The 26809-nt window shown below is 38.4% G+C and overlaps 1 protein-coding gene across 4 annotated transcripts in view; it reads right to left on the bottom strand.

Annotated features, from left to right (window-relative positions):
• Window positions 1-3726: 3726 nt before the first annotated feature.
• Window positions 3727-26809, bottom strand: part of RHBDD1 (rhomboid domain containing 1) — a 37365-nt gene continuing 14282 nt past the window's right edge. For 3 of the 4 annotated variants that reach the window (XM_054074610.1, XM_054074609.1, XM_054074607.1), the window contains 4 exons: window positions 24378-24466; window positions 22686-22736; window positions 17839-17958; window positions 3727-6122 (listed from right to left, as the gene is read on the bottom strand). In XM_054074610.1, coding sequence (XP_053930585.1) covers window positions 6007-6122; window positions 17839-17958; window positions 22686-22736; window positions 24378-24466 — 376 coding nt within the window. In that variant the 3' untranslated portion in view covers window positions 3727-6006. The remainder of the gene's footprint in view (window positions 6123-17838; window positions 17959-22685; window positions 22737-24377; window positions 24467-26809) is intronic. The other variant, XM_054074611.1, reaches the window with a different exon arrangement.

Below are 26809 nucleotides of genomic sequence, written 5' to 3'. Positions count from 1 at the left end.
ACTAAAGAAATCTGTATTAGAGATGCCTGGTCAGAGGCAGCTGCAACTGAAGGGTGTTAGATTTTGCATACTGTATTCTAGAAACACAAAAGTAAATTAGTATTTCCAAATGTTTTACTTTTATCGTGCTTCAATGTGTAAGATATATGTAAGGATTGAAGTATATGCAGTAAATGGTACCAGAACTTTGGGTCAGACACAGACAGGCTGTAACTCTGCACACACAATGTGGTCTTCCTGATGATGATGTGCAGAAACCAAGTATTTAAGCATCTTGCCTCAAGAAGTGTTTTATCACTACACTGCCTTCCCAATTAAATGCATCCCTGATCATTTCCCCCCTGTCCTACTCATTTTGCTTACAAACTCCAATTCAAAAATACATTTTTATAAGCTAACTGCTCGTTCTGGATTCCTGATCTGCAGATACACAAAGCAGAGCAAAAGGAACAAACAATGAATGTTTAATACAATCCGAAGCCTCAGCTCTAAACAGCAGCAAAGCGATTATCCGGGTTCCTCTAACAGACTGCAGCATGCACAGACCTGTAACTCTCCAAGCCCCTGTGCGTTTACATCAACATGGACTGAAGTCTGTTCTGAACAGTACAGCTTTCCACCATCAAGGCTGCTCTGACCAAAGATTCATGTTTTTCAAAATGCTGGACAAAAATAAAGGGGAAGGGGTTTGACCCTTGCACATAAAATATTTTAAAGCTTTTATCAGAAGTTTGATTTACATTTTGTAGTAATATAAATGAAAAACCTCACCCAACCCAGCTGAGTTACATTATCAATGCTATGGCTGACTTTAGGTCTCCAAGGACAACGTGATCCACCCATTAACTGGACACAAGGACACACAGCAGGCTGCTTGGCTGCAGATCTGCGTACATAAATACTTACTTTAAAATAGAATTGTAAAAAGTCAGCACAGAGGTCATCCCATACTCATTAATGTTGCACAGATTTAGGAGCTGTTCCTTAACTTGTTCCATGGGTGCAGCAACCATGGATGCACAGAAGTAGCCCCACCCTGGCAGCTCTTCAGTCATTCCTGCAAGGAAGAATTTGGTGAAGGACCCAACCTAACCCAGTGTGCTCCGTGAAGGGAAAAACACGTGCTGTTCACCTGATCAGCAGTCCTTCAGAGATGTTTAAACCTGCTCCAAAAACACTAACGTAGGAAAGTCCGGAATATCCTCAGCCAATTAAAAAAACGTCACCATCTGCATGTTTAGAAATCCTTGCTTACATTCATCTTGCTGCAAATAAGGCCATTTTTTTCTTGTCAATAGACAGAAGAAATAAACGGATCACCATTCTCATGCAGCAGCAGACTTCATCCTCTCCTCTACTGACTGACTCCATGGCTTTACCATCCCGTGCACAGCACAAACACCCAAACCATACTAAACCTACATGGCAAACTGCTCTCCAATGTTCACTGCTCCAGAAAGAGCAAACAGCTATCAGTATTTATTACAAGATTCAGACCCTTCAGAAAGCACAAAATGCCTTTCGAAGCAATTCTACCACTGAAAGCTGAGAACTGTTACTATTTCCTCGCCCTGTAAAATCTGACAACAAATAAAGAAATTACCAACTATTTTTTTTTTAGTTGCAGGGAACAATTACTACCTTGTAATAACACTGTGAAGTGATTATCTTCTTCACGCCTGCACACTCCTCCAGGAAGCCACAGCACACTAACACAAGTACCTGTCAGCCAGCTGTTCTGCTGAAGTGATTTACACTTCTTCATTCAGTGCTAAATAAAAATTGTTACAGCCCTCCCTGCTACAGAATCAGAAGTGAAAATAAACTGTGACACCCACTCCCATCACATCACAGGACCAGACAGCTGTACCTGAACTTTTTTCCAAACAGTCCATTCAATTTTCACTTGGATTTGCTGTGCCATCATCAGACTGCACATCTATGGAGTTCCACGGGCTGGATACAAGCGTGAGGTTTAAAGGTCCGACAGTTCTGTATTCTTATCTTAAACACATCTAGCGTAGATGGGTATCACAATTGAGAGAGCAGTGGATAACAAAAGAAAGTTACTTTTGTCCTGCAGACACGTCCATGATATAATTACTACATAAGAGAAAATACAAGTCTTTTGCCTCCCTTTGGCCAGGATAAGTCTCTCAGGCTGACAGTGCTCACAGCTGCTTTGCTCCATCATCTACAATTTAAGCTCCTTAATACACAGATATATAAAAATAAAAATTAAGTCTTCAGCCATAGAGACTGTTGATACAAAGACTTCACCTGTGCTGTCTTTCCTCTCTTCTCCTTTGTTAGCACAAAAGCTACCAAAAGGGGGACTTCCTTTAGCTCAATCAGAATAGCCTCCTTCATGGATGTATTTCCTTCTCTTTCCCAGACACATCCTTGTTCCACAGACTTTTAAGTATTTCAGCAATTTAATGAACCAATATTTAGGCTCTTTTTTCCTTATCTGCATACATGTGATAGGAACAAATTCTATCTGATAACAGTTAAATTTTCACTTTCAAATAAAGCCAAACCAAAACTCCCAAGGCAAAACTCTTCTAAAGCAGTCAGTCCCTTCCCTGTCCCCTACTGCACCCTCCTACCAGTGGAGGTCCCCAAGCGATCCTCAAGAAAAAGGTGAAAATAAACAAGGTGGCATTAGTCAAAATCTGCAAAAAACAGGCCATGACAATTCCAGGCTGGTTTTCACCAAACAAGTAAGCAAATCCTGTTCCACAGGCAGCCGTGGCAAACGGCTTCGGCAGAACGACTTCTGTGTAAGGAAACTGGTGCAGCAGAACCAACGTGCTCTGCCCTGAACACTTCCCCGGGCACCGAGGTGTCAATGCGAGGGCGGCAGGACAGATTCTGAGCTCAGTTACAGCCTGGAACGCTGCTTCCACCTGCACCCACCCAGCGCAATCTGTCTTGCGGGATTTGGAACACTGGGGAATGCTGACATCTCAGCATTCTAAAAGAAGAGGTGGCACTCCAGGGAAAAAAAGCATTTGTACACAAGAATAAATAACGTGCCTGTTCATAAGGAAAAGGCTAAAGAGGGAAAAGAATGTTACAAGTTAAACCCACTGTTCTTTCACCACACCTTAATTTTGGACTGAGAGAAACCTCTCTTTATTAGCAGTAATGTGTTAGGTCATTCAACCATCACATTTCAAGAATGCGCCTGTTAACAAGCCTGCTGCTGAGGAATAATTAAGGGGGTGGAATTCCTTACACAGTCCCTGATCACAGCTCAGAGGAAGTAAGAAAAATTCACAAGGAATCACAGCTCCTGCCACAAAGGAATCCAACTGCAGATGCTGAAATAATGCATACACACCTACTTTTTCTTGCAGAACCCTTAAATTTATGTAGCGTTAGTCAGGAACTACACAGTAACAGGAGATACATAACATGGTATATTCATCGATGGAGGCAGCCCTTAATTTTTGTCCCTTAAAAGATAAAGTGCAACAGAGCAGAGGTCCGGAATTCATCTGCAACTTAATAGCTATCGTGATCATCAGTGCTCTGAAAACTAAACTGAGGTGGTTTTTAATGGTAAAAATCCTGCTAAGGCATCATTCTGTTGATAAACTTTCAAAATACTTTGGAGTACCAAAACTTTCCAATAATTCAATCCCTAAACTTCCATTAAATTTGAAAGAAAAAAGGTTAGACCGAACATAATCGTTCTGCCCCCTCAGTATCACAGGTCTTTGTTTCTAAAGATACAGTGGCAGTGCTATAATTTAAAATATACAGTTTATTAATCACTATAATGAGAAAAAACTGTTTCACATATAAAAAAATGTATTTCCCTTTTGCATACAAAAAGTCAAAACAGCTCAACAATTATTAGTACTGTGTGAATACTTAGTGGCACGTATTTCTAACCACACTTTAAGAAAACAAATGCTTTTAAAACTGCAATCATGTTTTTTATTTTACTTAGGTGTTTGGGTTGGGTTTTTTTCCAGTAGTTTTAAATAATTAAAATAACAGAGCTTAACAGACACAGTAAGTCACGCTGAAACTTTTGACCAGAGCAGTAAGAGATGAGTTTGAGGAACCAGCGCTGCCTCTCCTCCTTTACAGCTGATTATTACCCTCTAAGAAGACTATGTAAACACTATGCAGCTTCTTCATACTGATTTTTCGTGAGCATGGAAAAGTTCACCTACTATAAAAGTATCTGCTGGTCTATTTGATGGCTCCAGCATACACAGAAAAACAACCCAGATTGTAAGCGTTCCTTACGTACAACGTGTCTGCCAGCAAACACTTTGCAGAACATTAACAGTGTTTGTAGCCTACCTGAACAAGTGCGTCCCAAGTCACACTGCAGTCATGTCTTTTGGCTCTTGGAGCAGAAGAACACAGTGCTGCTGCTGCTACTTGGCAAAAGAATTGCCAACAGGTAGAGCCAAACAGGTGAAAGTGAGATTGGCACCGGAGAGAAAGAACAGCTTGTGCATTTTTCAGCAAACAAAAACTTAGTTACAACCAGAAGGTGCACGCTTTATTTAAAGAACACAGTAAAAAAATTAGTTTCAAGACTTTTTCTATATGAAAAATAGAACATTAAGATTTTACATTCAAACTACAACTGCATAGAAAAGTAGTTTGTAAAGCACAGACTGGTGATCACGGTTACCTGAAAAGAAAGCATTAAGTTGTTCATCCTAATGCTCTAAGTTGGTGCTGAAGAGATTCCAACAGCTCTATGCCAAAGGCAAATAATCAAACTATTCCTGTGCAACCACACCTCTTCAGGACAGAAAACAATTACAGAGGATCATCCCCTGCTTCAGAAGAATTCTTGCCATTATGAGGAAAAACCCTGGGCCATAAGTAATTTTTGAGTGACACCAGAACAAAAACCCATCAGGGTCAGCAGTTCACGTTACTAAACGGGCAGAGGTGCTCCAGCAGGACAGGCACTGGGCGACAGGCAGCGAGGGGAGGGCCTGCCCACAGTGACAGCTGAACGCTCTGGTCTCCTATCAACTCCTCTGAAGTCAGGTAGGGAATTGAAGAATTCAAGGTAGCTGGCGTTTAGGCAAGATGTCAACAAGCCTGCAGACTCTTACTGCTGCTGCAGGGTGTCAAATGAGACACATACAGAGACACAGTAGAATTTCTTCATCTACATCAACAGGACAAACACAGTACAATTTCTAAACCTTCTTAAAAAGGGAAACATGTTTTGAAAATGTATAAGTCACTAAATAAATATATTCTTTGTATGGCACATCCACCTCCCTTTCCATAAATCTCTAACAAATTCTTTGAACTCTAAAGGGAAGCATTTCATTTAAAACATAAATATTAAGAAAGGCTTTAGGAAGTAAGTAGTTACAGCTCATTTTTATCACATACAAGCTTTAGATAACATGGCATGTTTTAAGTAAGACTGCAACACTAAAGGTTGTATTAAATAGTTTGTATGGGTAAGGAGAGTTGAAACTGTTTTTACACAGTTTGCCAGACTGCTGCAAAGCAGAAGCCTCAACTCGCAAGATCTCACTGTTGTCAAAGCAGTCTTTCCAACTGACATTTCACATGCCAATCCCAAAACCAGTTGGTCCTCATAGGTAAACAGAGACCAGTCGCAAGTAAGAACTGCATAGTTTTACGCTTGTATTAAAAAAAATGTTTTTTTCATCTGTGATGGATGAAGAAAAACTGTTGCCTGAGCAGTCAAAAAGCCAAGGAATTCTTGAAGCTACACAAAAGAACTTACGAAAAAAGGCAGTTTGGTAAAACCATCAGCCTTCTTCCGTATTTAAGGTGCATTATGATGGAAGCTGCCAAAGAGCACATTTTCATTCCTATCTCACACAGTTTATGCAATTTTGAGCCTGAACTCACAAAACCCTCCAAAGTAAAAAAAAAAAATGGGAAAACATTACAAACAAATCTGCGTATTACAACTAAATTGACAAATCTTTTGATAACTGAATAGCAGTTTACAATATACATCAACACCTGCCAACTTCATCGCCTCTCAAACCTACGAAGCCTATGCCTTCTCATCTCTTCTGAACGCTGCTCCGGTGGAAACCAAAACCCATAGGGTCGCCGCTCACTGTTATATGTTGCTCCACCAAAACCTACAAGACAATGAAAAACAACTGTTATTTTGTCCTGTAATGTGAGAAAAATGCACATCTATCCTGTAAACCAAAGCATCACAACACAAAGGAAATGCAGTTGAATGTTTCCAATTCCAGTGTTTTCAGGGCAATCACAGCTTCCAGCTCTTAAAGACGCTAAAAAAACCCCCACAAACTAACCCACAGAAAACCCCAAACTGCAGCCAAAAGAACCCCCAAACACGTAACAAGCATTAAGCCAGGAGATCACATTTTTTCGCAATCCTTATTTTATACTCTGGGCTGTTAAACTATTTAAACATCCTCAGCAGTTACTTCTGGCAGAATAAGCTTTTGTTTTTGCTTTTAGTACTGCAGTCCAACACGTGCTGACCCACACCAGATGCAGACAACTCCTATCCTCAGCTGGCAGCAAGACAGCTTCAGAAATCAACTACACGTGGCAGCTCTGCTAGAAAGAGCCGTAAAGCAAACGAATCTGAGCAGAAACAGCCCACCAAGGCAGCAGGTTCCATGCCCTGGCACCCCAAGGGTAGACAAGAACAGGCTATATCAACAGCTCTTTGGAGTTCACACAAAGTCACCAAACAAAGAGACTATGAGAAGCTGTGGTTCCACATCACCTCAACCGAGGGCTCTGGGAAACAGAAACGAGAGGCTGCCTCTGAGCATTAGTACAAGGTTAAAGATAAGCAAATCGGCTTTAAAGACAACACAGCAGCCTCTGTAACACCGAGGATTTTTGAAACTTCCACCTCAGAGTCTCATTTAAATTAGCCAATTGAATATGGAAACCCAAAAGTGAGTACTGCACTATTACGTTCATTTTCGAGCTGAATTTCAAATACAGCTGCATCCCATATCAGGGAGTGTTTGTGGCAAACAGAAAAAGCCTATTTAGATGACATGAAGTCAGGGAGCCTGGCTGACCAAGAGGCTCTGTTCATTTCTGATCCAATTACACAAGTGTTTTTATTTGTACAGTACTCACCAATAAATGTGTGGTCTTTTGAGAACAGTAAAACATGTTTGTTATTTTCCTTCTTTGTTTGCCAAGAAGTCAAACTCTTGGAAAAGGCTGCTCAAACTCTGTATTGCTCAGCAATATTAACATAAATGCTTATGAAATGAGATGCACCATTTAAAATGATTTTTCAAATTCATATTGACACACGGGAAAGGAATTTAATGTATACTCTTGTATTTTATCTTCATCTTGTCTCTGTCTCAACTTGCTAGACACCAGTCTGAAATGTATTTAAGTTGTTCCTCCGCCCCTGACACAGTGAAGCAGCACATCAACATCAGAAATGGGATTAATCACAGAGTCTGAAATTAAGGCGACAACACTGACAGTTGTCCCTTTTAAACATATTTTACCCTGCTATGAATGATCAAGCATCTCTCAGTTGAGAAAATGGAGAATGCTTTGCATTCAGAAGAGCAGCATTGCACTCAGGTCATTTGCTTAGGTCACCAGTGCTGACACTGAGCACGCTGGCCCATCCTTGCTCCCTACTCTGCTCCAGTGCCTCCCCTACGTAGAGATTTACATGACGAGCTCCTTGTATAGTAACCATGACAACAGTTTAGGAAAGACAACGATAAAACTGTTTCTGCTGACCCATGAGAGGCTTTTTACCGATTACAAAAACTTAACACAGATTTGCAGATTGTTAGTCAAATTTGTGCCCTTTATCTTGGATTTAAACAAAATAGAAAAATAAAAACTATTGAGCAGGAGCCCTTTCAAGTCAAAAGATGTAATTAACCAGGGGAATCCCTCAAGAAATTAGAGAGGCACAAAACCTAATATCAGAAAGAGAAGAGATGCCAGTAAAGAGGCATGAGTTGATCCCATCTAGGCTTAAGCGTTATCTTTTCCAGAGTTTCATATTTGAAGCATCATTTTGAAAGATCTAATCATCTTGCAGTGAAAAGCAAAGAAGCTACAGAGAATTACGTGCCAAATTGCTTTAAGCAATTCAGAGAGGTCCTTGAGGAGCAATTTAGTAGTCAAATAATAGAACTTATAATCCATGCAGATCCACAGATTTCAGTAAAGGATGGCCAAGATGACAGCTGTAACTGGGCCACTGTTTCCTCAAGAAACAAATGAACTCACATATGAGCTTGCAATATTAAATTCACCCTTTTAATTGTGCATGCAAGACTCCATTACCAAGCAAGATGGTGATCAAGTAATGTGATCTCGGATCCTGGTAGTGCACCCCGGTGGTGCTGGGTTGGTGCCCCCATGGCCCTAGGACACGGCTTGCTCGCCCTGCAGATGGCACCGGAGCCATGCAGGTCACCACAGAAACCAGAACAAACTCCCACCAACAAAGCATTCTGCCTTGTAAGTGGAATTAGAGTTATTTTGAAACAGATGGGCTCTAGAGAAGCTGCTGCTGAATATTACAGAGATTGTCGGGTTGGTTTGAAACCCAGTGATTATTTGCCAGCATCTAGTAACTTCTCTGTCACATCAGGTTATGTCAAAAGGAAAGCTAAGCAAAAGCTAGTTTAATATATACCAACTTTTTTTCTTTACTAAACTAGTCCTAAATTCAGAACTTAACTTGCTATTGTGTTCAGTGTTTTGCAGCAGAAAGGCTGTCCTGGCAAGACCAACTGCATAACCAACTTCTTAACCGTGGAGGTGAACAAGTAACACAGGTATCTTCTCCACAGAATCCTCTAAATTCTGCCTACCTTGCTATCAAGTAAAATTTGTCCAGTGCTTTCCTCATTTTATGTGTCTGCAATACAATGATGTCACTCTTGGACATGCTCTGAGGCGTCTCCCTGTAACAGTGTTTGACTCAAAGCCCCCTTCCTCAGGTCTTTTTCCACATATTCTCAGCACTTCAAATACTAAAATACATTTACCAGATGCATGATGTAGAGATAGCAAGAAGTGAAAAAACTCATATTAGTGACAATTAATCACTGAGAATATTTTGATGGGAATAGTAAGCCTCCAAGTGTGAGGGAAAGTACCAGTTGACGCTAGAAAAATATAGAACAAAAAAACCAGACAATTCCTGGTTCCCAAAGAAAGCACATAGCAGAAAGACATACACAACATCAGTGGAATTAGAAGTTCTAGCTACTTCAGTGTTGTGGTTTGAGCTAAATTAGAGTCAGTTTCTAGCTTCAGTTCAGTCTTGTCTAAGTAACTTCATTTTCTGCTAGCTGACTGCATGTTTTTTTGACACTGCTCTCTCTAGAAGTGATAACACAAGGCTCTGTTATGCAGAAAAGCCATTTTTCATGCTTATTCCTACAAAAAACAAGGCCACCCTTGAGCTAGCAAGAAAAGGTCCCACCTGCAGGGTGGACAGGACAGGTGACCAACAGAGGATTCCATCCCTTATACGTCATACTCGGGATAAAACTGAGAGATCATGAGGTTCTCACTTTCTTCTGCGATGGCTGATGTCCACCGAGGACCTCATCTATCTGTTTGTTTGTGATCCTGGATCCCTGCATTCCTGAATCCAGTTCCCACGCTCAGCTCTCTCCTAGCCAATGACCCATTCCCTTGTGTCTGCTCTACACTATTTGTGGTGACATATGGTCATCAAGGGGTGGGGGTCTCATATTTGTACATATTTTATTCCTCCCTAATTATTTTCCTTATTATTATCATTCTTTCATTAAAACCGTAGTTTTAGTTCCCATCCAGCAAGTCTTTCTCCTCTCGTTTTCCCTTCCTCTTTCCCTGGGGGTTGGAGGAATTTGGGAGTCCAACTGCTTGGTTTTCGCTGCTGAAATTGGCCAGGCCAGGGCTAAACCATGACAAACCATCTAATAAATAATTCAGAACTGCTCCTCTGAGCACTACACGTGAATCTCCAGCCAAACTTGCTGCACACATGAGTAGACCCCTCCCCAAAATTGCACAGAGATTGCAGGTCTTGCTCCACAGCAAAGCACAACTTATGCAGCCAGCCATCAGGGCAAACAAGCCATCCATTCAGTCTTCACCTACACACTGCCCTCTCATCATCAAGGTCAGGCGTAAGGACCATTTGGAACATGCCACCCTGCCAGGGTAACAGTGGGTGAAGGGTGTGTTTTTTGCTGCCCTGCATGAAATTCGGTATAAGAAAGGAAAGATCAACTGGTCATCTTACAGGGTGAGCCAGACAGACAAAACCTCTACATGGGGTTTTAGTTCTGCTTGTAGTAAAAGCCACAGATCTGTTACATCAAACCCTCTTGATTTTTCCTCCTCTCTGAAGACACGGACTTAGTTTTAGGTTCGATAAGAAGATTTACACAAGAGTTTCTGTAAGCTTCTGGAAGAATTTATCAAGCCACCAAACAGACAGTCTGATGGGCAGAAATATTGAATTAGATCCTCGGTAAAAGGTCAACATAGGTAATAAGCAGTGATGGTATTACAAAGCAGCGCATCCATAGTTCTTTCAGCTTTCATTGAGTTAAAGAAGAGTATAGAATACTTAGTGGAATAGCTCACAATTTTCAGTGTCAATATCTGCCCTGGAACTAGGGAATGTCCTACTCATCCAACAAATAAACACATACCTATAAAATGAACACACACCTTCTGCCGTTCAACGGAATAAGGGATATGCTGTCTTGATTTGGCCTAAGAGCTCACAGATCTGGCAAGCTCTTCCGGTTGTTTTTGTAGGCATTGTTTTGGGTCTAAAGATAGTTTACATAGTCACCAAAACTAGGCCCCTTCAAACATTTCTTCTAGGAAAAACAGACATTACAGAGCATCTGCCTCTCTACCGTCAGAGAACCTTCCCGTGGCTCTCAAAAAGAAGGTTACTTTTCTCCTCCTGCAATGGAGCACAAAAATATGAAAAAATGCGTGGGAAAATCACCGCGCATGGAACTCTCCTAAGCACAGACCTCCTCAAGAGAAGTGCTGCTGATACCTTTGGGGGTCCCATAAAGACAACCTTCAAGAAACACATCAAGATTGTTATAGTTCATTTACTGAAAATACTAAGCAATAGTAGCTTGAAAAGATTTGATGAAATGTCATAACAACTTAGAACACTAGCCTGGCTTTCATTCATACCAGTTTCAAACAAGGTACTTCTTCCATAAACTGAATAGTCCTGCTAACTATGATAAAAAGCCAGGATATAATTTCATGTATTTTCAAATCCACAAACTGCTCTTGGTCATTCTATGGATTGCATAAAATACATTACACTGCCGTACTTGTAGTATACTCCCAACTCTGCTTTTTAATACAAAATATCAATGTTCAAAGTGTTCTATTTGAGAAAATGGGAGTTCTCTCTGCTGATAAACATCCAAACATATAATTTTTATCCATAATCAACCAGGTTTTTGATGCATATGGAATTGGAAGAAGTAAACTCGAGAGTGGAGAGAAGCTAGAGTCAAATGCCTGGCATTGCTATAGTTCTTTCATACCTTCCAGCCAGTTAGCAAAGTCTTAAGGTTAGTTTAATCAATTATTGGGATGTACAGAGAATCCTCAGGACACACATATACAACATCATTTTCCCTACAGTTGCACTTTAGAAGGACTAAGGGGTTTCCAGAGAAAGCTGAGGCAAACAAACCACTCACAGCAGCCTTCTCACTGGTTTGTGTTACACTAGAAGGCAAACAGGAACTGCAATTGGAAAAAAAAAAAAAGCTATAAATTGGCAAATCTGCTTTTATTCTCTCATCTCCTTGCCTCTGCAAAACACAGGCATGCTATATGGTCTGACAGATTTGGCTTTCAGCACTTAGCACCAGCCAATTTTCTCCAACTCAGCTGCAAGTAGACCGCATTTAATAGCCCAGGCTATTGTGTCTAACACTGCCCTTTAAGTTTCTGTCAACATACGAAAGAATTTTCTCATGCTATGAAGCAAACTATTCTTACTGATGCTGGTGCCAACATTCCTCATCTACAGACTTGAACATAAACTGGCGAAGAAGAGAAACGGATGTCTAACTACTGCTTCTGTGCTGAGCTTTGGAATGGCTGACAAAATAAAAATCAAATTAGCAGGAAATTAGTTGTGGCTAATGAAGTTAGAAAGGAAGTAATATACAATGAATCCAACTAGACTGTTAGAAGAGCAAGTGAGATCAATCTTGAACAGGCACTCTTTTTTTAAAAAAAAAAAAACAAAAAACAAAACCAGAGGTGATAAAAATCAAAAAACATACAAAACATTCGCTCCAAAACGTCTGCCAAAAGGTCTGATAATTTGTTTTAGTTAGGAGAAGAGATGGCTAAGACTTAATATGGGTATTTTCATCCTTTCATACGTCAGGATTTTCTAGTTTAATTTGATCATGCCTCAAAGTCTCATCTTTGTATCCATACCACCAACAAACTCTCAATTAAAGTAACAGAAATTGTTAAAAGCACATGGGTAACATTTTTAGAGAACATCAGTCACTGCCTCAGAAAAGCTTACCGTGTCCTCAAATCGTGCGTTTACAACAAATAACCAATACTACCATGCAGAAGTTAAAGGATATGGACCACCACTGACCTTGACATCCTTCAGAAAAGAATTAAGGCACGTAGTTCCACAGCTGCCTCCAACCACCATTTACACACAGGATATAAATGGTACCACCTATCCTTTGCCAAAGCACTGAAAAAACCTTGGAGAGTGCAGACGTTCACTCCCATTTTTGCAATGCTCTGTGAACCATATCTGAAACACTTACCAGAGGTTATGATTCTAATACATCCTTCGCAGAAAGGATCATATATGTCGGTACTCAAGCTTGCTAAATGTAACAAACTGCATTAGCAAAGCTTCTCCAATTAATGAAACTAAGACTTTTTGATCAGAGGTGGCTCACATCCAGCCAGCTTTCAGGGCAAGCCAAGCTTCCTCACTTATATCTACAGAAGCGGACAGTCATATTAGCTTGAATACAAAACAAACTCGTCCCATATATTCCTTTTGAAACTATCCTAAAGCCAGTTCCTGCAGACTGACAACAGCAGGGAACGTAATCCTCAAAACGACTAGATGTATTTTAAAATGCAAGCTAGGGACTCCAGATGGAAAATAAAAAGTATAAAAGAGAAGCAAACCAGAACACAGTTGGCCTTAGAATCACATGGATGCAGCCATGATATTGGCCAACCAGATATGATTTGGAGATATACAGTTTTCTTGAAACTACAAGGAATTACTAATTAATTCAGTCAAGACATCAGAAAAAGGTTCAGAACACCATTAAGACAGTCTCAATGAACAAAGTGTAAACTATACCCAGTCTGTAGAATTAATCCAATGATTACAACACAAGAGTTAGAGTAGTACATCGTAGGTAAATCCAAGATAAGCAATATTCACTGACCTTAGTTCACCTCCAAAAGCACTCCCAGACTAAGTTCATTAACATTCATAAGAATCATAATATATAGAAAATCACATTTGGAAAAAAAGCCCACTGTGTTTTTCCTTTACTGCATTTCTGTTTGCCTAACAAAGACGCACACAACAGCAAAGAAAAACTGAACAATACCCACTTCCTCATGCCAAGACTAAGAAATGCAGATGGATGGATCGATGAAAACAACAACGCAGACTGGAGCCACTCCACAGCAACCACCACTTTCCCCAAAGCGGGAGAGTGCTTTTATGCAGCCCCCATACAGCTTCTTCTAATTATGCCCACAGCTGTTGAGCAGAACTGCCTGTTCTCCAGCAAGGTGACCCTGCCAAACCCACTGTGAAAGGAACAACATCAGTTCCTTTAAGAAAAAGTTCAAGTTACTGGGAGAAACAATGAAGTAAAATCCAGAAACCGCTTAAGTCAGTGCAAAGGCTCCCACTTGTATCAAAGTCTGGGACCAGATCACCAAGAACAGCCTCTACCTACATATGCAAACCATGCTTTGATAATAGATGTAGTGTGAACATAAGAAAAACATCTCTAGCTACAGCCAAAGATTTAACCTTATTTCTTTAACAAAGTGCTTTCTTCCTATTTTAATTTTCTTTGGCAGCTGTAACTTTTGCAAGAAGGAAAACCATCCAAAAGCAAGCAGCATTGGCAAGACCTTCAAAAATTTGTGCACGTTTAGGAAGTCACAGAAAAAAAAACCCATCAGCTTTCTGTATACATTTCAGCATGAGCATCTGAATCAATATCTTATGTCAGTTCTCCATACTTTCAAAATGCAAACAAAATGAATCATTACTGAAATTCTTATCTCATAATCTTTCGTAGTGATAATCAGAACCTTAGAACTACATCACCATCAGCTTGTTCCCTAAAGGCCAGAGGAAGTTAATCCTCCAGGTGGCATTGCCAAAACCACTCAATACAGTACCAAGCATGTGATGAAACAAATGAGAGATGTGCTGCATTGCAAAGGAGAGTCATCACCTCCAGAATGTTAAACACAGAATATAATGATTGAAGCATAGGGCTATAAGTCCAAGGCAAATGACAGAGAAGCAAACAATACCAGGACAAATACAGAGCAAAGGAACCTTGAAAGGCATAATGTTATCAGGGTGCCAAACTGAATCTGACCCTAAGTTCTAAACTTCTCTCAGTGCAATGGTGTCATAATGCTTTGATATTTCCTATTTTCATAGTTTTTCACATTTATGATAAGCATGCACACATTATCATTAAAAATATAAGTACATTTTTTTTAAACCCAGTATTTTCAAAATACTTAAGCACTACTTAAAGACGTGCATCAGTATCTTGAAAGGCAACAAGTATAACAAAGCTGAAAACAACTATTACACACACTGCAGCGTCTCCAAAAGAATCTGATTTCAGATCACTAATCTAGACAAAAAGACACAGCTTCTTGACATACGAGACTTAGATTTGAAGGAGTTGCCCGTTCCAGTTGTACAGCCCATCTGATTTCACCTACTGCACCACTGCAGAAGCAGGAACAGTTGAACTGTGAACAACGGTGTTTCTGAGCTCTCTATTTTCAGTCCAATATTTTTCAAGCAAATGAACAACAGCTTAGATAACAAAGGGGAGTAACTGCCTCAACCATCCAAAGTGAACCAGTCTGGCTGTGTAAAAGGAAGTTTTCCAACGGAATGATTTCCTTTCTTTACAGAACTATGATATTTCATAGGTGCTCATTGGCTGTGGTTCTGTTTTAAAAGATAAGCCTGTGGTGCTTTGTCTTACCAATCAAGTGAACTTTTATCACCATTATCAAGAGAATCCGGACTTTTTTTGGTTCTAATGTTAAGTAAACTTTTTAATCCTACATCAACTACTATTTTTATAAAGAGACAGACGGAAGAACATTGCTATACATTCATTAAATGTTTATAATAGAATTCTGGCTCTGCTTCTTGTTGCAAGCAGTCTGCTACATATACTAAGCGTACACCAAACTTTCAGTATGGAAATTATAAAGTTTTCTGATTTAATTGCCTGGAAATTTGCCTGAAGAAAGTGCTGGGTATCAGGATCATAGAGCATAGTTGCAGTTTCAGAGCTATATTTGGAACAAGAACTCTACTTGAGGGAGAAAGCTTTTTTCTAGCAGCGTTGTTGGACACCTGAGACCATGTATAGTCTCAATTTCACAAAATCAATAAAAAAGAAAAACAGAAGAACCAGATGCAAGTCCTAGCACATGCCTTTATGAAATATATTTTAATCCGATATCATACACTGCGCCATTTGAGCATATCATCTATTTTAAGATGTTTCTACAGAAAACCATCCTAGTCAAAGACTGGCATTCCTACAACTGCAGGAAGGAAAGATAATACTGAAAAAAAATCTGATTTATACAGCATTTCTCTGTAGTTATCACATCAGTTTCATTCTCATCACAATTTTCCACAGATCTGGCAAATTTCATAGCCTGCTAATGAATAGTCCAGTATCAGTAGAAGAAAACAGAAAAGGGAACCCTTAAAAAAAAATAAATCAGAGAACAGGTAAGCCAGATGCCTAAATATTTCCAAGATATATCGTCAATGTGCCCACAACCAGTCCACACTTGCCCAACTACAAGCTTGGCGTGGAGGGGGTTCTGTTTTGTTTTAAATTAGAACTAAATAAATGCATATAGAGTTTCATTATAAAGCATAAGATGAATATCTATCTACTTACAGGTATTTCTCTTTAATCACAAATACAAAGACTGATCTACATGTTTAAAAATCTTAGTCTTAAGAAGGAGGAAAATTATTTTGTACAGAGATGTGAGCTTGCAAGGGATTCTTAACATTACTGAGATTGAAAGACAGGCACTTAGAAGTGCAACTCACAAAAAATCCCAACGCCCACCACAACAAAAATCCAAGTCCACAACCCACTCTAATCAAGATCTTTCTTCTGAGCAGAATAGCAAGTAAATAATAGATGAGAGATACAGCACATTGTGGTTACATCAAGGACAGCTGCTAATACTGGGATTAAACAAAAAAGGCAGCCATATATTATGTTCTTCATAATAAAATACAGGATCACAGAAGGTGTGAAAGTAAAAGTGATGATGATTTGTCAAGTTATTCACTTTCATATTTCGCTCAGTATTTCCCCAACAACCATGACGGAGTGGTGTAAATTAATTTTCTGTGCAGAGATTTATGAACAGTGCTCCACATTTTAAGGGCTGTAGTTAAAAGTAGAGGCTTTGCTATCATTTTCCTAATGAAGGCTTCCTTCCACCCAGGAAGACAGAATACCAAGATTATGAAAAAGGAAAATGACATTGATAAGATATTCAGTCAGGTTATTTATTATTTTGCTAAGATCAAATGTTACAGCTTCACCAAATTTAAAAGAAATCTTTCTTCTTAAGTGAAGGAGCACTGAAAGCTTTGGCAGAATTCCCAAAAGAATCCATATTGAGATGCAACAGATAATAGAGGAAGCAATGTTTGGTATGAAAAACTCTCTCAATACCAGACAACGTACACTACGTTTATTTCTGTCCTTTATTTTATCACTTCACTGTAAAAATTTTGCATAACTGTCATGTAAATGTTACACGTGATGCTCTAAGGAGTTGCTGTCAGTCCTATTAAACAGATATTCCCTCAGATCTTGAGGTTTTCAGAAGCCGAGAAGTAAATTCTACCAAGTATTCTTTTCCCTTCTTGATTTTCCTTGCATTATAAAAAGTTAATATATATCTTAAAGAAGGTATTTCTACCAATTTAACTAAGAAATTTCATTGAAAAACACACAATTTTTATTTCTAAACATATCTATCTTTTTTTTCTAAGTGTTTCAGCCAGCTGGAATATAAGCTTCCTTTAAGGCAGAACAGGACACTGCAAAGAGTAAGAAATCAGTAGTACATTGCTTGTTAAATTAAATTTGTATAAAAAGCACAAATATACACACAGAGAAAGTTTAAATATTGGTAACGTGAATTTTTGTATTATACCACTTTATACTACTTTTCAGAGTATTGCAAGTTTGGGGTTTTTTGCATGGCAGCTTAGTTTACTTAAGAGCTTTTGTTATAAAAGCATTTCTATTACTGAAGTAGCAGCAAGGTAATCAAACAGTAAGCACTTAGCACTTATGAATAAATGCAATTACACAAAGAGAATGATACAGCAACCTCACACCGCATTTGCTAATAATTCTACCAGGAAGCTTTCATCTCTTTCTGAAGACATGACCAAAATACTGGAAATAAATAATGAGCAATACATTCCCCGCCTTCTCAGTGTGAATCATAACTTAAAATATAACACAATAAAACTCCTACCTCTTTCATTAAGACTGTTGAGCACTGCCCTTTCAAGCTGTTCTTCTTCAGTAAGCCCACCTGTGTAATCATCATAGCTCCTTGGCCTTCTGTACTGATAACCTGGATAGCGATAATAGTCTGTAAAATTAATACAAAATAAAGAAAATAAAGCGCTGCTACTCAGTAGGAGAGTATGAAATCAAATATTACCTTTATGCTATCCTTCTTCCACAACCTATTTTAAATTGGGAAAGAAATTACTAGGATTGAATTACTTATACAGCACATGCCATGAAACACTTTCTAATTTACAAAAAGCCAGGTAACGGGAGGAAGGAAAACACCAAAAAGATGGATCAAACATCTCAGTTCTTGATAACTGTTATAAATAAGTATTATAGAATTGTCGTTATTAAGATTTTTCATATAGAAATCGAAAGACTTTTCATCAGCTCCTTTTAACACTGATTGTCACTACCTGGAAAACTTATCAATGTCACTAAAATAGCAACAACCAAACAGGGAGCTTTCAGACTCCCTCTCACCTTCCCCTACTGCCCATAAACAACGTACACCAATGCCATCAGAAACTCAAGGCAAGGGTTGGACCTAGAAAACACATTCCTGCAGATTTTTGCAGTAATGTGCATAGTCACTATTGCGCTGTTTAACAGCTCTGTCTGCCCTGGAAACCACACAGCACTCGGAGTTCACCTCATGTCACAACTGCACATCACCTGCACTACAGACAACCAAGAATTTCTGACCATTTGCAAAGTTTGTCAAAACTGCAAACAAAGAAACCATCACCCATCCAAACACGTGAGTTATAAATGAAAAAGATTACTTGACCAGAGAAGGTAGTGAAACTCTTCCTTTTAATACAATCTGATTTTGCCTGAGCACAGAAAAAAAAAAAATCTAAACTGAGAAAAACTAAGGAGAAAAGTCCCATTTTTCTATTCAATTTTTGTATCTTCAAAATACAAAGCTTTGGGTGATATTTTAATTTCTTCCCCAGACAGCTGGACAGCAGATCTGGAAGAATCAGGTATAGGCAGTTTCTTCCAACTGAGAGAAAACAGACAGTTTTTTCAAAATTAAATAACTCAAAATACTTTTGTACAAGACAAACACAATCTGCTGTTTCCTTTGTCTATGGATCGTTAGCATCAATGACAGCCTTATAGTATCTCATTAGCTATATGGATTCTATATGCAACCTTCTTGCAGATGATTAACAAGCACAAATTATAAAATGAGGGCATATAAATGATGTCTTAAAAAAAAATGATTGTATTCTTCAACAAAAAAATCCCAAGCTCTAGAACCTTAAGAGAAATGAAAATAGCAATATCCTATGGTAACGTTAGACAAGAAAAGCAAGAAGGATTGCACAGTGTGACTGTTCGCTGTTCTCTAGAGGAGTAGATCTACTCCTTCATGTCTATTATACAAATACACCCCCATTTATTTTATATACATGTGTATGTGCACATGGATGCATGTAGACAAACACATACACAGAGAGGAAAGAATGCGATTCTGACCATTTACAAACTTTTCCTATTTGGAACACGTAACTGATGTCAGGAGAATTCTCACACCTCTGCAATAAACACTGTGTTATCTTTCCAGCAACCTGAAATCCTTCCATTGCTCAAATGACAGGCAAATCCTTAGAAAAGGTACCTTTCATTTTTTCATCTGGATGAATTGTAGTCATATTTTTTCCAAACTTTAAAAGCCTTTAAGTTATTCTCCCTACATTTGAGAGAAGTAACTGCAGAAAAATAAAACTCACTGCAAGGTATCATTTAGCTGTTAAATATTTACACTTCAGATGCAAACTTCATGTATTCCCCGCATTCTCCTCTGCATTACGTTAATCTGAATGAACATTTTCTCAGCTATAAATTTATTATTTGGAGGCTTCAAAGCTGCATGCATGAAGCCTATAAAAATTGTGGCATTAAAAGCATGGAATTACCTGATGAAAGAAAAATCATATTGTATTTTAAGTTTGTTCTATTACTGTAAATCTTTGTCTGTTTGTTGTTTTACACTGTCAGCATGTTGTAAGTGCTCAGGAAGCCATAGTCTTTTATTTTACAACAAGAAACAGTTCAGTAATATTGACAGGTTCAAAGTATTCCTATTAATCAAAATAAATGTCCTGATCGTTGCTTCATTTAGAGAAAACCTAATTCAGTTAATAAATGTGTTAAAATTGCACTTAAAACCATTTTTCCTTCTAAAGCTGTTTCCTTTTACTGTTTCATAAAATCTATCCTGATCATAACTTCATCTATTTTTCTATTTCAGTTGGTATTTAAAGGCAGATAGTAATAAATCAGTGATAGCAGAAAATGGAAACCTAATCAAAGTAAGGCTGTAGTGTGTATGCATCATTAGCCTATGACACTACAGAGTTTTCTTAATTCACAGACGGCCAAATTTATTCCATATATCACACACCAAGCAAAAGGTTAAATCTTCCATAAAGGCTTCTGCAAATAGGATGAAAGACAATTACAGAGTGTATACACAGGGAATGAACATAAATATACCTTTTTTTAAATTGCAGTTATAAGTCATTTTGAAGAAATTATTTTAGCACAGAAAAAAAGTGATTCCATCTAAAGCCAAGCTTGGAAGACAGGATAATTCATGTTAACCCTTTTCCTCACCTTCCTTTCACACACAACAACTGCAAGTAACAGCACGGCTACCTCAGGGACTGCCCAAAACGTGTAAAAACCCTCAGACTTCTTTGCTGTCAGCACACCAAAGGGTTTTTTTCTCAGCTGCTATGCAGTCCTCCATCACGCTAGATATATTACCTGAAATCTCCTCCTTTTTCCCTGCTTAGGGATACACAGAAAAGAAAAAGTAAAAGGCTATTCAGAGCCTGCTCCTATTCCACGAGGGTGGTCCTTTACACCCACCCAAGCTCCAGGCAGCTGGTGTTTTTACAGTGGCTGCAGTAGATTATGGAGTTTAAATGGTAACTACAAATTTTTATCTTCATTAACTATTAAATTTTCCAATACAAATCTTTAGAGTTTCCATCCAGTCTGCTATATTGGAATACTAAGGGAAGATTTAGTCTCTAGTCAGAGCAACGTGAGCAGCACAGCCGGGCCCTGGTGGGCTGAGTGGTACCTGCAGCTCAGTGAGCATCTTTAACCGGGCTGAGACTGCCAGTGACAGAAACGGGCAGCTCACGCTCACTACACAGTCTGTGTTCACATCTTAATTTATTTCACAACATCGCTTTTGTTTTATTTCTTTACTGGCCTTCAGATCAAGTGCTTTTCTACTTGAGAACTAGAATAATGGAAATCTTGGGTAAATACACTTGAGTTATAACAATCCTTGTTGCTGTTGGTAAGGAGAGCAGGCTAAGATCTTTTGGTTAGAAATAACAAAACAAATGCCTCAAAAAATCTTTAAGGGCCCATAATCTCACTTGTAGGAATAACTTAATTTAATAATAAAACTGGAGGTAGATCATGGAAGACAAAATCCACCAAGGAGAATAAAAGCAGTACAAACCTTGGCTCACTGTGCCTCAGAGCAAGCACATTTCACTTTTTATAAAAGACTATGAAATACAAACCCCTGCATGACTAAACATCAGAGAACAGTAAGAAAGATCAAATATATGAAGCAGTTTTCATATAAGCAACCATATAGACTACAACTTTTCAACCAGAGGAAAAAAGATGATGATGGGGAACACAGGAGTGAAGCCTATAAACCCACAAAAAATACTATGACAGTACATGAAGAATGAAGGTTTGGTTTCCTTTCCCAAAGAAGAATTAACATGCATCAAGTGAAATTAGCAGCTAGCAGGTTCAAACAAAACAAGCAAAAAAAAAAAATGACAGATTCTATATGAGGAGGTAAACTGTGAAATTCTTCTTCCATGATGTTGCAGGTGTTGTAAGAGTGCACACTGACTCAAAGAGCTTTTGACAACTTCATGGAAGAAGAATCTATCACGGGCTATTAAAGACAAAATTCCCTCATAAAACTTTCTGCTGAGAACATCTTTAAGCCACAAGCCACTGCACGCTGGCAGATATCTGAGGGAGTTATCACTATATATTTTTCCTGCTCTTACAGCAGATGCCTAGGGAAGAGCATAAATCACTGTAGGAGATAAGATGCACCAGGCATCCTTTCGCTTTGATCCAACACACAGCTCTTCTCACAGCTGGCTCCTCTGCTGTCCCCAGACAAGCCTTCCACTTATTATTTCTCTACATTCCAAATATAAAGACCCAGAGTTGTGCATGAGAAGTGAATCAAATGTGCTGCATTCACAGTGTGCCAGTATTCCAACGATCCATCCATATACTGTGAAGACAGCTTACATTTATTCTGGTGAGGAGCAGGCTTTTTGCATGTAAATTACTTAATTCACAAAAAAAAAAAAAAAAGCGTTCAAAGGAAGAAGTTCCTTGTCAGAGGGAGGAAAAAACCCTATCCTAGAATGGAATAAATTTACCTGATCAATGCAAAGGGCTCCTTTCAGTAGGCACAATTTCCCCCTGCCACACCTTCTGCAAATGGGATGATATTTTCCTAGGGTAGTATTTTATGAAGTCCCGACCTTTATTTAAGGTTTAAAGCCTCTGGTATGAAACACATAGACGCAATTCCCTAACAACGAAAAGTGAAACATGCTAAAATTATTACTACTTTGGCCAAGCGTGTATATGTGCAGAAGATTTTGTGTATTATGTGTTTCCATTTAACTAGCTCCTCTATAGGTTTTCTAACATTGGCAAAAATGGATGTCCTTATTTTTTAAAGCTGGAATATGTTCTAGGTAAATGGGTGGGAGTAGTTACCTGTATAGTAGTCCCTTGGCCTGGCAGGGTCAGTGAATAAAGAAACGCCACCTAAATATAAGAATAACGAGTGTACTATTAGAATAAAATCACTACATCGTCTTTCTTTATAAAATACAAATATACAATTTGAAGTGCTCTTTCTTCTAGTATCCATTTCATAACTACAAATATCAAACCATGAGTGTCTATGAATCTTTTTCGCATCAGTGAGAGAATATAGTATTGATAAGCTTGTATGTTCCAAGTTTTATAGCAGTGTGCAGTGTTCAAGCAACACATCCACGTCAACCAGAAAAATGCAAACCAGCCTAACAAATGTTCTCCTGAACATATAATGAATAAATTCTGCACTGAGATTGTGCATTGGTAAAAATGGGCTTATGCACAGAAAACTGAGGATTGTAATAACACTGCACTGTTTCTGCTTCGCTACAGGAGGAGAAAAGTATCACCTTTGTACTGGAACATACTTTCCTCCAAGCCTTATTGCAAAGCAGCCTTCAGGCAGCAGGATACCCACAGCACATTTCACTAACAGTACTGTGGGTTTTATCACAGAATCCTAGAGTATTTCCTTTTGGAAGAGACCTTAAAAGCTCGCTTCCCACTCAGAGCAGGGTTAGTGAACAAATCAGACCAGGCCAGTTGGGGCTTTATTTTGTCAAGTATTGAAAGGACCCAAGGATGGAGACTGCTGGACCTCCCTACGCTGAGTGATCTGATGCCCGACTGTCCTAACAGCCATCAGACAGCCCCTCCGCCACAGAAACATGCAATACTAACATTTAACTCGTGGCGCTTTATGTCTCTTCACGCCAGTGGGGTTGGCTATCTGATGCTTTTGTCTCTATTTTTCCACTTAAAACTGTTAAACATACAGGACTTACAGACTGCACCACCAAACTGCAGTAAAACCTCTTGTGAAAAACAATACACATCTGAACAAATAATTCCCCACTGTACAAACATCACATCCATGGTCAACTTGATCGTACACTCATGAATAAAATACTTAAATAAAGTAATCAGATATAAAATCCAAATATTCTGACAACCAAACCCAGCACAGCTGCTGTGACAGGGCTTAGACTTCCAGTTAAAACACTGAAATCTATGGAAGCGTTCATAGAAGACTCTGCAGGGCTGCATTTAAAACAACTGTAATACTGCAGATGTTTCAAGATATATTTTTTAGAAATAAGTATTACTACAATATGAAAAGTGATAGTTAACACATTGTTGGAAAGCTTGATAATTCCAGCAACCGTTTCTCAAGCATCTCACCACCTTTTTCAGATTGTAGGGACTTAACGCTAAAATGGATACAAGTAGTAGAAATCAACGCAGAAACATAGTGTTCTAGCATATTTTTATGGCTTCACTACACTTCATTGAAAGTGACGTTTTTGTTGATATCTTATGTGAAACATTCTACTCTAAAGAAACATTTATAAAGAACAGTAAAAGATATTTATCTAAATAAAAATATCTGAAAGACATTTACTGATTCTTATCATCCATATTTAGGCTGAAATAGATGATTTTTTTTTCTGCATTCACTTTAATAATCAGTATATTTTAATTGGCTATAAACTTGCTGGAATGGTCCGAGTTTCTATATACAAAACTTATATTTAAAGCTCAGTAGGTGCCTCATGCAGATTTGACAAAAAGAACACAACTCTGTACCTGCACAGGCCTTCATGATCTTTTTCAGAGGGCCCATAGTGTACATCAATCCAACAAGAATCCCTGCCAGATGCCCAGCAAAAGAAGTCCTACAAAAAAGGAAAACTTTGTGAGTAACTGAAAGGAAGGATTGTTTTTTTTTAGAGATCCATAAGGGGGAATACAGAATTTGTTGTAACTGAGGAAAGTCTCTGAGCGAGACCAAGCATGGAGAAACGACTTGCTTGCAAAGGCATAGTGTCACATTTTCTTTGTTCATCACAACCTTAAAATTGGTAGGTATAGACAGTTACAGAAAAGCATTTAACAAATATCCTGAAGAAGCTGGAAACTAATTGGAGAGATCATGTTAATTGCTTTTTAAAGGACAGAATACTATTTCCCTGAAAGCATTTGAAGACTTGGTAAGGTAGGAAACTAGTTTTAATCTATAAAAAAGTAAATCCACAGAATTATGCTAAAACACCTATACTGATTCTATCAAAACCAACCACAGTTTCAAGTGAAAGCATATATACAGTACTTCACTGCACAGCACAATACTATTAGACTGAGATAAGCATCAGTGCAGACCCACTGCAATTTTTGTACAGAGTGCCTTCAAAACCAAAAGGAGTGAAATGATGAGATCCAAATTCTTTTCTAGATATACCAACAATGTATTAAAAAAAAAAAATCATTGTCTATTTGCATATAGAATGAAAAGGCTCCAGAGTCTTCTGGGAAACCATCAACGTCAAGTCAACCCAAATTCCTCCTTCGACAAGGGAGGAAGCCTCATGGAAAGGAAGAGCAAGCAGGTGTCATACATGCTGCAAGAACGCAGTGCTGTCTCACAGCATTCGTCATAAGGAAAGCTTAAAAACCTTAAACTCTAAAAGTACGCTAAGCAGATCCATAAGTGTTGGAAAGACTGATTTAATACTTCTCAGGGATTTATTATCAATCTTTGGATGTGAATCAAGTGGATTTCTGCAAGGGTCTGTTCTAAACATTTACAAACGACAAGCTAAGAGAAGCTGTAAGGGTCACTGGAGATGGCATCACAATTGACAAATCCTTGACAAAATGAAGTAGTGGTTTGGAAAAAAATAGGGTACAATTCAATAAAGACAAGTACAGAGTTCTGAACTTATCACAGAAATCATCAACTAGTAGGACACCTTCAGGATAGAAACTTGGGCACACTGAATTATACAGTAAAGCACAGATCAACACATCACAGTGCTGCAGAAAAGACAAATATTTCACTGGAAATGCATAGACAGGAGCGCTATCTGGAAGTAAAAGGAAGCAGCCTTCCACTCTACTCAGCAGTGCTCTCAGCTGGAGAACTCTGCCTGCTTTTTGCATTCCGTACAAAGAAGAGTTACAAAAAGGAGCTCAACAAAACAAAAGCTAAGAAAAGCCTGAAGGGATCACAATTAATTCCCAATAACTCTTCAGCGTCAACGTTCTTGACATTTTACTACATTTTTACAGTGAATCTCGATTTTCAGTAGGTTGTCTTTTTTAAAAATTTGCATAATGCAGTTATTGCCTCTGAGGCTGTTAGAGTTTAATCTGCAGACATTGAAGTTAACAACAAAACTACAACCATTTTCACAAGGCAGAATTATATGCAAAATTTAGCACTATTTTTGCTGAAAATAAACAGTTTATAAAAAGCACAAAACACGTTGCGTGAGGAAATCACGTCCAAGCACATATTGCCAAGCCTCCTTTCACTTGTAGTATCAATTCCACTCTTCTTTCTTGTCTAACCCAGAAACCTGAGGTTGCTCCTACTTTCTGCTTTTTATAAACAGTAAATAATCATGCATATAATTAAAAACCTTCACAACATCAGTGATGCAGCAACCTCCATTACCAACAGATCCCAAAATAGGCTTTTATAAGAAATATCTCGTTTGGAGTGTGTATTTCACCCAGTAAAAACAGTCTTACTTTTTGTTTCATTAATGAAGAAACATTCTTGCGATTGCAATACGATAAACTATTGCCTTTTTTCTGCTTCTTAATGAAGAAAAATTAACAGAAACTTATTTTTTTCATAGTTCAATTTTCAGTTTCTATAATACAAGCTGAACCTGAATGGGAATAAAAATAGGGTTCTTGACTTTTTAAATGGCACGTTATTTTCTCTAAATGTCAATGAGCTTTATCAATATTAACTAATGTTCTGCCTGGAACAAAGAAATTAAAATGATGCCTCATTTAATTTTTTGTTTGAAAATGTAGATATCCCCAGAGATCTGATTTATCTCAACCATTCACTTTATACTAATGGCAATTATGCAAGATGTCTAAATACCATTTCCTGCAGACATTTGCCATCAGGCTGATGTGCACACTATTTCAGAAAAATCTTCTAAACAGAATTAATTATACTTTTTCATTGGGCTGTGTGATTTCCATGAAAATTGCTATCA

Source organism: Cuculus canorus, chromosome 9 (genome assembly GCF_017976375.1).
Source record: "Cuculus canorus isolate bCucCan1 chromosome 9, bCucCan1.pri, whole genome shotgun sequence".
In the NCBI taxonomy this organism is placed as follows: domain Eukaryota; kingdom Metazoa; phylum Chordata; class Aves; order Cuculiformes; family Cuculidae; genus Cuculus; species Cuculus canorus.
Note: the sequence above shows the minus strand (reverse complement) of the source record. Positions and strands in the feature narration are given on the sequence as shown.